The sequence below is a fragment of the Chiloscyllium punctatum genome, chromosome 5 (assembly GCF_047496795.1).
Source record: "Chiloscyllium punctatum isolate Juve2018m chromosome 5, sChiPun1.3, whole genome shotgun sequence".
Taxonomy (NCBI): domain Eukaryota; kingdom Metazoa; phylum Chordata; class Chondrichthyes; order Orectolobiformes; family Hemiscylliidae; genus Chiloscyllium; species Chiloscyllium punctatum.
In genome coordinates, this window is record NC_092743.1 from 21,892,540 (window position 1) to 21,904,704 (window position 12,165).

The 12,165-nt window shown below is 42.5% G+C and overlaps 1 protein-coding gene across 7 annotated transcripts in view; it reads left to right on the forward strand.

Annotated features, from left to right (window-relative positions):
- The window catches only part of dennd3a (DENN/MADD domain containing 3a), a 108,036-nt gene that overhangs the window by 13,918 nt on the left and 81,953 nt on the right, over positions 1–12,165 (forward strand). For 4 of the 7 annotated variants that reach the window (XM_072569924.1, XM_072569927.1, XM_072569930.1 and 1 more), the window contains exon 3: positions 8,537–8,819. The exons of 2 other annotated variants lie outside the window; for them this stretch is intronic. In XM_072569924.1, the coding sequence (XP_072426025.1) occupies positions 8,537–8,819 (283 nt within the window). Of the gene's footprint in view, positions 1–8,224; positions 8,375–8,536; positions 8,820–12,165 lie in introns of those variants that run through there. One more of the 7 variants, XM_072569926.1, reaches the window with a different exon arrangement.

Consider the following 12,165-nt stretch of genomic DNA (forward strand, 5'->3'; position numbering starts at 1 on the left):
CCATACCTTTTTCACCCTATCCCAACCCTGTGACACTGCATTTCCAATGGCTAGCCTGCACATCCCTGGACACTATGGGCAATTTAGCATGGCCGATCCATGAAATCAGTATCTCTTTGGACTACGAGAGGAAACGAGCACCTGGAGAAAACCCAGGTAGAGGCTGGGAGAATGTGCAAACTCCACACAGTTTGCACACAGCCTGAGGGTGGAATTAAACCCAGGTCCCAGGCACTGTGAGGCAGCACTGCTAACCATTGAGCCACTCTGACACCCTCATTATGACTCATCCTTGAAAGATTTCCTTGTTTCATGTGTTCAGCTTGTGGTTTTGCTATTTTCTAGTTTTTATTCTCTGATTCTTGACTTTCACTGATTTCCCCCAATACGGTATCCAGACTCTTGTGAGATATTGTGTTATGAGATTCTTTTGTTAAGTACAGGTACAATTTCTAACTTATTTAAAGTGTACAGGCCTAGTTTTTTTTACAGGCCTAGTAACTAACAATTACTCATTTAAAAGCCAAAAGGACTCATACTTCCTAATTATGCAAGCAGACCGGACAGACACTCTTAGTCCCATCAGAAGTAGCACCCAGCATTTAGCATGTTTTAACCCATCTCCTGTCCCAGGATAGAAGCCTGTCGACCTTTGTGTCCTATAGATAACAAAATGGACACCATAGACATGGAATTTTACTGTATGTAAGAAATATGTATAAAGGAGCTGTTTGTAAGAACTGTATTTCAGGATTCTATTGTCGCCTCGAACTTGTGCTGTGCCTGCTGAATAAAAGAGGCTATTTTCACCACTCACTGACTCTAATTGTTACTGACTCTGACTCTGACTCTGACTCTTACTGACTCTGATTGTTATTTGAATATGATCCCACAACGAGGCGTAGTCAGGTTGGGGACACTATCTAAACTGACTAGTACCTGATAGTTCTTTTGAGGGTAAGAAGCTTCCTTCTTAGAGTTGTGGTCTAGTCCCTGAATGTAATCCCGAACTTTTTGTGAGTTGGCTATTTTATTTTGAATTACCCACATCTCAACCTCAGATTGGCTGATATAGTCCATGGCAGGGAATTACCCACAGCAGGAAATTGCCCACAATGCGTGAATTAGGGTTATAATAGTGACCCTGGGAAACTGCCTACTGTGTCCAGAGGCAGGCCAGCCCTCCTGACATAATTGAGGAAGAAATGCTGCGGCAGTTGCAGAACTACCTTGAGGTACAATTCTCATTAGGGAAGACCCTAACCAAAATTGGGCAAAAGTATGATATGCCCCAAGGACAGTGGAGCTGAAAATGTGTTGCTGGAAAAGTGCAGCAGGTCAGGCAGCATCCAAGGAGCAGGAGAATCGACGTTTCGGACATGAGCCCGAAGAAGAAGGGCTCATGCCCGAAACGTCGATTCTCCTGCTCCTTGGATGCTGCCTGACCTGCTGCGCTTTTCCAGCAACACATTTTCAGCTCTGATCTCCAGCATCTGCAGTCCTCACTTTCTCCCCAAGGACAGTGGACCCTTGATGACATGAGACCGGTTTGGGGACAGAAAAATAAAGACAGAATTAAATGGCCCCTTCCATTAATGGGACAAATTTGCCAGGGAAGTGAAGTCCTATCCCAATTAGCCCATGATCATGAAGAAACCCAATTAAAAGCAGTACATGAACAGCTGCAGAAAGAAAGATCCACACAGGAAACAGCTCATCTTAAAAATCAGGAGCTTGAAAAAGAGAACAAGAAACTGAAGGGTGTGTCAACAGTCCAGTTAGTTTCTTCACCGGTTCCCAAGCCCATTTAGAATATGTACGTGACCACCCGAGACATCTAGGAAAGGATTTGGAAAATCAAAGCTTGTTGCCCTTGGGAAACAGAGGGACTCTAGCAGTGAAAGCAATGAGGATTATTTATCCCTGACACCATTTTTATGACCCCTTAAAAGTAAGTAAAGATTGAAGAAATGGTCAGGCAGAGATTTAGAGGATGGCACTGACGTGAATATTCCAGTACCATGGACTGAAATGCACACTGTGCATTTGTGATCTGTGATCACACCTGTGATCTCTGAGAATATAGACAGGTGCTCTAAAGAAATTCTTCACCTGAAGAAGGGGCCAATGAAGACATGGGAAGTCCCAGACTGATTGGGGGAAATATATATTCTCCATCCCTGGGACAGGGTACAAATTCTGAACATTATTGTAACTAAAAGAGAAGGATGCCTCCTTCATTAGACAGTCAAAAGTGCTCTTGAAGAGTATGAGCAGGAGCTGCAAGCTGGCTGGACAGCAATAAAACATTGGCTGCAGGGGCATAGTTTGCATAAGACTGGGACAAAAGGGACAGCTTACTGTCAAAAACCCACAGAAGAAGTCCAATATGAGGAAAGGTTTAAGATGACAACCTGAAAAGAATATGCAGGAGTCCTAAATCTGCAGAATAACAGGGGTTTTGAAGGTTGTAATTATGGCCTGCTGAAGTCTGCTTTTGTGGCTGGACTTATACTTGAGCTCACTAAAATGTTAAAGCTGACTAAACAGCTTTGGGACCAGAAGGGGAATGATCACTATGAATTGGTTGACTGGGCCCAACAGCTCAATGGAGATATGGGCGCCAAACTGTGAGCCCTACAGAGAGAACAAATTAAACATATCCTCAGTAGCCCCAGGAAGACCCAAAACCAATGTCCAGAGAAGAGTCATTTCTGTGGGGAGGAAGGTCACTGGGCCAGGGGGTGCTGGCAAAGAGGAAGAGGGCAAAATCACCTAATAAGCAATGAGGAAGAGAAGACCCTGGAAGCTGGAAGTAAGGTTAATCTCTGAAAACAGTTTAAAGAAACTAACCATCCAGCAGGAGCTGCTAAAGTTGACAAAAAAACTGAAAGAGGGGAAAGATGCTGGAAAGATGCAGATGCTGGAGATCAGAGCTGAAAATGTGTTGCTGGAAAAGCGCAGCAGGTCAGGCAGCATCCAAGGAGCAGGAGAATCGACGTTTCGGGCATGAGCCCTTCTTCAGGAAGTTCCTGAAGAAGGGCTCATGCCCGAAACGTCAATTCTCCTGCTCCTTGGACGCTGCCTGACCTGCTGCGCTTTTCCAGCAGCACATTTTCAGTAAAAAACTGAAAGACCCCTTCCCATGCCCATCTATGCTCCTATTGGCTTTAAGCCAGCAGAGGGGAGGCGGATTGTGTATGAACATGAGGGTAGGTGACCTGGACATTGGGTAAGTGCCTTTTGGACACAGGAGCAGAATGGACCTGCTTACCCCAGATGTATGAGACCAAACTCCTGCTAGATACGACCGTGAGAACAGCTTATGGAGCAGGACTGACAGGTTTGAAATCAAACAGACCAACTCATACACCTTGAACTCGACCCCCACGAGTTAGTAACCTTTATATGGGTAGGACCTGTCACCTAGCCACTCCTCAAGATAGATATCCTCACCTAGCTGAATTCCTCTTTACATTTTTCTGATGGACTGGCAATGAGTTCCATCAGAACCCTACAAAGCGAAAAATTAGAAGGTCACCCCATCTGGACTAAAAACAAGGATGACTGCGGGTTACTGAAAATGGAACTCATGAATTTTTCAAGAGCATCTCCACCTTATACCAAAAATGAAGAAGGGATTTTGATATAAACTGACAGTATCTCAGCCTGGTGTGGCCTGTGCAAAAGGCAAGTGGGGAATGCATATTAACTACAGATCACAAGAAAACTGGATGGACTGTCAAGACATTCAGCCTTGTCATGATATCGGGAAACCTACCCACTGGAGCATCTGCACAGAAAACAGCATTACAGGTTCTGACTAAAGCCTACAGAACATCAGAGGATCCGTCTGCCAATTTTTACTCCGACTCCTGCTATGCTGCAGACTGTCACCTTTGTTGTCTTGCTATCAGGTACTGACCAATTCTGTAAGTTCTGCTTCCCAACTGGTATCGGGTACCCTGAAAGACCCACAGGAGGGAGCTCACAATACTGTACCAGGCAAATGGGCTCTTGTGAAAAAGACCCACAAAAAAACCCTTAGATGCGAAGTGACAAGGATCATACCAGCACCATCAAGATCCAAGGAAAGGAGGCTTGGATTCATGCCTCCCATACCAAGCGGGCATCTCACCATACAGTGGGACCAGAGACTGACTGACCACCATGATGTCTGTTATTGTTATTCCAACTGTGTATGTTTTCTTTTTGTAAAGGGTAGATGCCAAACGGTTCTCTGATAAGAATCGTGTGGTTTGCTTTGAAAGGTCTCAGTAGAATCAAAAGGGGGGATTATAAGGTTGTTTTTATTCAGTAAGGTACAATTTCTAACTTTCTTAGAGCATATAGACCTAATATTTTTACTAACAATTGCTAACTTAAGACAAACACCTCCTAATTATTGTAAACAGACCAGACAGACACTCTTAATCCCATCAGAAGTAGCAGCCAGCATTTAGCATGTTTTAACCCATCTCATATCTCCGGGACAGAAGTCCTTCAAACCTTTTGTGTACTGTAGAAAAAAACCAATGTACCATAGTAATGGAATTTTAATATATGTAAGAACTGTGTATAAAAGGGCTCTTGTAAGAACTATATTTTGGGATTCTATTGCCAACTCCAACTTGTGCTGTGACTGCTGAATAAGAAGCTGTTTTCACCACTCTGATTCCGGTCCTTATTTGAACACAATCTCCCACACTTCATGATTTTGAATACCCTCTAACAAATCTTTCAACATCTGCAAAAAGAACAGCCCCAGCTTTACCTGTGAATCCACATAACTGAAGTTTCTCATCCCTGAAACCATTCATGTAACTTTTTTTTTAACTTCTTTTCCTGTACTTTTTCATTCTTCCTAAAGTGTTGTGCTCTGAATTGGATATAATTTTTGCTAGACCAGTATGGCAAAGAGATTCAACACTTCTTCTTTTATCACCTGTATAGCCTGACTGGTTGTGCTTTTCCAGCAACACACTCTTCGACTCTAGCCCAGCATCAAGTTGACCGTATTAGCAGTTTTTTCCATCTATCACCTTTAATGATTGTGTACACATCTCCCCAGATCCATCTATTTCTGCGGTGGAATTGTATCCTTTATATTGCCCTTTCACTTTGTTCTTACCAAAATATATCTCAAAACACTTTTCAGTATTAAATTTAATCCACTAGCTCACTTAAATCATTTTGATTTCTTGTCATTATTTTCCTCGTGTTACACAATGCTTCCAGTTTTGGTATAATATGCATATTTTGAAATTGTGCTGTGAACCTTCAAGTGTAAGCCATCAATATGGATCAAGTGAATGAGAGCCATATTGACCGCTAGGAAATCTCTCTGTAGATTCTGTGACCTGGTCCAAAATAAAACATACATTACTACTCTATTTCCTGTTACCCAAAAACTTCATATCAATACATACACTGACTTCCTCAATCTTGCTGACAAGCCTGTTTTTGGTGATACCTTATTGATTTTCAAAGTTTGTGCGAAGATTTGGCTTTTGGAAGTCCAAGTGTACTAAATGGATTGCATTGTCCTTATCAATGCTCTCTGTTACTGTATTATGCACATTCTGAAACTCTTGCTCTCAAAGCTTCCCTCTCTTTTTTGAATTGTCAGATTATATAGAACATAGAACAATAGAGCGCAGAACAGGCCCTCGATGTTGCACTGTCCCGTGAACTATTCTCAGCTCGACCCCTACACTATCCCAAAATCATCCACGTGCTTATCTAAGGATTGTTTAAATCTCCCTAATGTGAGATTTGTAGTTATGCCCCCTCATACAAGCTGATGTCATCATCCTAAGAAAAAGACTTTCACTGTCTACCCTATCTAATCCTCTGATCATCTTGTATGACTCCATTAAATCCCCTCTTAGCCGCCTTCTTGCCAATGAGAACAGGTTCAAGTCTGGTAAACATCCTGGTAAATCTCCTCTGCACCTTTTCCAATGTTTCCACATCCTTCCCGAAATATGGGGACCAGAGCTGTACACAATATTCCAAGTGCGGCTGCACTAGCGTTTTGTATAGTTGCAGCATGATATTGCGGCTCCGGAACTCAATCTCTCTATGAATGAAACCTAACACACTGTATGCCTTCTTAACAGCACGATCCACCTGGGTGGCAACTTTCAGGGATCTATGCACATGGACTCCAAAATCCCTCTGCACATCCACACTACCAAGAATCTTTCCATCGACCCAGTACTCTGCCTTCCTGTTATTCTTCCGAAAGTGCATCACCTCACATTTAGCTGCATTGAACTCCATTTGTCACCTCTTAGCCCAATTCTGCAGTTTATCCAATTTCCCCTGCAACCTGTCCACTACTCCACCAATTTTAGTGTCATCTGCAAATTTACGAATCCATCCACCTATGCCTGCGTCTCAGTCATTTATGAAAATGACAAACTCAAAGTTTGTGCGAAGATTTGTAGCTCGGGTGCTTGTTGTTGTGGTTCTATTCGCCGAGCTGGGAATTTCTGGTGCAGACGTTTCATCCCCTGTCTAGGTGACATCCTCAGTGCATGGGAGCCTCGTGTGAAGCACTTCTGTGATCTTTCCTGCAGCATTTGTAGTGGTTTGAATCTGCCGCTTCCGGTTGTCAGTTCCAGCTGTCCGCAGCAGTGGTCGGTATATAGGGTCCAGGTCAATGTGCTTATTGATTGAATCTGTCAATGAGTGTCAAGTCTCTAGGAATTCCCTGGCTGTTCTCTGTTTGGCTTGGCCTATAATAGTAGTGTTGTCCCAGTCGAATTCATGTTGCTTGTCCTCTGCGTGTGTGGATACTAAGGATAGCTGGTCGTGTCGTTTCGTGGCTAGTTGGTGTTCTAGGATGCGGATCGTTAGCTGTCTTCCTGTTTGTCCTATGTAGTGTTTTGTGTAGTCCTTGCATGGGATTTTGTACACTACATTGGTTTTGCTCATGCTGGGTATCGGGTCCTTTGTCCTGGTGAGTTGTTGTCTGAATGTGGCTGTTGGTTTGTGTGCTGTTATGAGTCCTAGTGGTCGCAGTAGTCTGGCTATCAGTTCTGAAATGCTCTTGATGTATGGCTGGTTCTTTGGGTTGTGGCATGTCCTCGTTCCGTTGTCTTTCCCTTAGGTATCTGTTGATGAAATTGCAGGGGTATCCGTTTTTGGCGAATACATTGTATAGGTGTTCTTCTACCTCCTTTTTGCAGTTCTGGTGTGCTGCAATGTGTTGTGGCCCTTTTGAACAGTGTCTTGATACAACTTCTTTTGTGTGTGTTGGGGTGGTTGCTTTCATAGTTCAGGACTTGGTCTGTGTGTGTGGCTTTCCTGTATACCTTTTGTGGTGAATTCTCCGTTAGGTGTTCTCTGTACCATCACGTCTAGGAATGGGAGTTGGTTGTCCTTTTCTTCCTCTCTAGTGAATCGGATTCCTGTGAGGGTGGCGTTGATGAAGGGAAAGACAACGGAACGAGGACAAGCCACAACCCAAAGGACTAGCCACACTACCATACATCAAGAGCATTTCCGAACTGACAGCCAGACTACTGCGACCACTAGGACTCATAACAGCACACAAACCAACAGCCACACTCAGACAACAACTCACCAGGACCAAGGACCCGATACCAATACAGTGTACAAAATCCCATGCAAGAACTTCACAAAACACTACCTAGGGCAACCAGGAAGACAGCTAACGATCCGCATCCATGAACACCAACTAGCCACGAAACGACACGACCAGCTATCCTTAATATCCACACACGCAGAGGACAAGCAACATGAATTCGACTGGGAAAACACTACTATGATAGGCCAAGCCAAACAGAGAACAGCCAGGTAATTCCTAGAGGCTTGGCACTCATCGACAGATTCAATCAATAAGCACATTGACCTGGACCCAATATACTGCTGCGGACAGCTGGAACTGACAACCGGAAGCGGCAGATTCAAACCACTACAAATGCTGGAGGAAAGATCACAGAAGCGCTTCACAGGAGGCTCCCATGCACTGAGAATGTCATCTAGACTGGGGACAAAACATCTGCACCAGAAATTCCCAGCTCGGCGAATAGAACCACAACAAAAATAACAAACTGTTGTGGTCCCAAAACAGATCCTTGTGGCACACCAGGCTGAATATTTTCCATCAACCACCACTCGCTGTCTTCTTTTAGAAAGCCAGTTTCTAATCCAAACTGCTAAGTCACCCACAATTCCATGCCTCTACATTTTCTCCAACATCCTACCATGTGGAACCTTATCAAAGGCTTTACTGAAGTCCATGTATACCACGTCAACTGCCCTACCCTCATCTACATGCTTGGTCACCTTCTCAAAAAACTCAATGAGATAACTTGACTAAACCATGTTGACTATGATCGATGTAAGTTTTCAGAGTTTATCATCAATTGGAGGTACTTTTAGATACCATTACAAAGTATAAATTTAAGCAGTTAATTTACTTGTTTAATGTTAGAAGTGGTCCTAATGCAAGATAAGTTAAACTTTTGAATAATGCAGCATTGGTTTGTCTTTTTCCTTATAGGCAGTCCAAAAAGATGTTGCTCAGTTACATACTTGTCTTAGCCCAGAGGTTCGCTCAGCTCATGTTCCTCCATTTATTACTCGAGACATCCCTCACTGTGGTCACATTGCTCCAAGTTTTATTAGAACTCCAAGACACCGCTCGTTCAGGAGGAAAAAGGATTTTAAGCATGCAACATCCGGCATAAGCAGTACAAATGCAGGTCACAAAGAGCCACAGACTGAAGAAATTAGCGTCCCAAATAATATAGATCTCCAAGGACTGCCTCAATTATGTTTCCCAGGTATTTTGTTTGTATTTGAAAATTAATCATTTTTCCCCTTTCCACATCCTAACTTGAAACCACTTTATACTAAATATGGCCATACATTTTTCAATTTTCCATTAGTTTTGTGGTGAATTCCCAATTCAGCAGAGTTATGTGCTAAGTTTGGATTATATATGATTATGTGTACGTACAGGGAGCTAGGTACTTAATCAGGTTGGTCCCGGACTTGGAACTTTGAAAACATGGGTTGGATGAAAGTCCTGTCATGCCTCCCAAAATGGGATTTGATGAGGGAATCTAAAATTGGGTCCAATTAAAATGCACAGATGTCAGTCTTTCAATTTTAGTCAACTTAATTGGGAATTAATGGAAATTATAAAGATTTACAATCAAACCTGGAGTTCAGCAAAACTGTCATTGCTGCTTTGTCTTCAGCTTTTATATCAAATCTGAATCAATCGGCATAAAAGTGTGATGATCACAGGCATGGAGGCTTGCAGATCTAGGCATCTTCCTGTAGGGAGTCTTCTGCTTGGATCTGCTTCATTGCTGAATATCTGAGACCAATTTGACATAGCACTAGGATCTAGGGTAAGGTGTCACGTTACCTTCACTCTTGATACAGTTTTCTGAAGGTGCTAGAAATATGGCTTGGAATGTGGTAAGAACGTAATGACCTTAGTTACTGGTGTTGTTCTGTTATGACTCTAGTACCTTGTCAGTAGAATTTGCAAACAAAAATATAGTTGGGCTTTTGATGAAGCAACCCTCCCAGTCCTTCATGAATTATCAGAGGTGGGAAGAGACTGTTGCCTGTTTCCTTTGGTATTTTGTATCCACCAATAACATCTGGAAAAACTCCCTAATGAGGAATTTATGCTAGTCCCAGTAATTCTGCAAAGAGAAACATCAAGTACTGCTAACACGGCATCAATTTCGTAAGAGATGATCTTTGATCTGAAACATGTCACTCTTCCACTGCAAGGAGCTATCCATGACCAAGTGTTGTAAGCTGACAAGACAATGCTGAGGAAGTGCACTTAAACTTGTTACTCCTACAAAATGCTTAATTGGGATGATAATAATAGTCAATGTGCACAAAATTGTGAAGAGCATAGAGAATATTGTTGGGAATAAATTTGTTCCCTTTAGAGGGGGGTCATAGATTTAAGTAATTAAAGTTAATTATAAATCAAATATTTATTTAAGCTAAGGGGCAGAAGGTTTGGAGGGGATTTAAGAATTTCTTTTCACCTGGTGTGTGATGAATACCTGCTGCCTGAAAGATGGTAGAGCTGGGACCATCACAATATTTAAGAAGTATTTAAATGGACATTTGAAATGCTATATGTGACAGACCTTCTCCTTTTAACAAGGTTATGCTTGTTAAAATTTCCCAAATTTATTCCTTATTTTTTTCAGAGAGGTTGTAAACGACAAAGGTTCTGAAAAGTCAGAGTTTGGATGGGTTTTAGGACCAATTTGATAATGGCTAACAGATACTACCTCAGACAGAGGCTTTCAAGTTTAAACAAAAACCTGTATAATGAAAGGGGAGTGGCCAGTTCTCCCAACTTAGCTATTAGCTTAGATTCCTACAGTATGGAAACAGGCCCTTCGGCCCAACAAGTCCACACTAACCCTCTGAAGAGCAACCCACCCAGACCCATTCCCTTGCATTTACCCCTGATGAATGCACCTGACACTATGGGCAATTTAGCATGGCCAATTCACTTAACCTGCACATCTTTGGACTGTGGGAGGAAACTGGAGCACCCGGAGGAAATCCATGCAGACACTGGGAGAATGTGCAAACTCCACACAGACAGTTGCCCGAGGCAGGAATTGAACCTTGGTCCTGGCGCTGTGAGGCAGCAGTGCTAACCACTGAGCCACCGTGCCGCCCTGGTTTGGTTTTAATGCAGCAGCGGGTGCGTGAAGAAAGGTTGCTGGACCCTCTCTCTCGCTGGCTTCTCTCCTATAAGAACTTGTTTGATTTTTCCTTTTGTGCTAAGGACTGTTTATGGGGAATGTTGCAAGTGTTTTGGAACAGTGTAATTCGGTTGGGTTTTCGGGTAGGATAAGTTATTCGGTATTCTGTTTTGTGTTTCATTCAGTAATCTTGTAAATAAATTCTGTTTTGTTTAAAACTAAGTAGTTTGACCAACTGATTCTCTTCTGGAATATCCACTGTACATCTGCTTAAATCAAATAGCAAAGTTAGGATCTGGGCTACTTTCTTGAAATGTTTTGAGGGGTGTAGCCTGGTCCATCATAGCTGGAATATAGGCTATGGCCATGTGCTGTGAAATGGCCAGGATAGGCTGAAGGTTTTCTTCTCATGCTGTAATACTCTAATTCTATGCTCCTATAATCCTCATTTTTCTTTTTAGGCTTAATTTTATCTTGCAGAGTTACAAATCACACAACAGCAGGTTATAATCTAGCAGGTTTAATTGGAAGCACTAGCTTTTGGAACGCTGCTCCTTCATCAGGTGGTTGTGGAGTGTAAGATTGTAAGATACAGAATTTATAGCAAAAATTACAGTGTGATGGAACTGAAATTATACATTGAAAAATACCTTGATTGTTTGTTAAGTCTCTCATCTGTTAGAATGACCATGAGTTTCACTTCTTTCATATGTAAATCACCAACTTTTTAAAAAAAAAGTTACATTCTCAGGGGAACCAGATTGCACACAGTGTTCCAAAATTAGCCTAACCAATGTCCTGTACAGTCACAACATGACCTCCCAACTCCTATACCTGCTCTGACCAATAAAGAAAAACATATCAAACGCCTTTTCAGTATCCGAGCTATGACTCTGCTTTCAAGAAACTCTGAACCTGCACTCCAAAGCCTCTTTGTTCAACAACACTTATCATTAAGTACACAAGTCTTGCCCTGATTTGCCTTTCCAAAATGCAATACCTCATATTTATCTAAATTAAACTCCATCAGCCACTCCTTGGCCTTTTGCACTCTGAGGTAACCTTCTTTGCTGTCCACTACTCCTCAAATTTTGGTGTCATCTGCAAACTTACTAACTATACCTCCTATGCTCACATCCAAATCATTGAATGAAATGATGAAAAGCAGGGGACCCAGCATCAATCCTTGTGGCACACCACTGGACTCCAGTCTGAAAGGCAACCCTTCAGCATCACCCTCTGTCTTCTACCTTCTAGTCAGTTCTGTATCCAAATGGCTAGTTCTCATGTGATCTAACCTTGCTAACCAGGAACCTTGGTTTAGATTAGAGTGGTGCTGGAAAAGCACAGCAGGTTAGGCAGCATCTGAGGAGCAGGAAAATCGACGTTTCGGGCAAAAGCATTTAATCAGGAATTGGCCTTTTGTCTC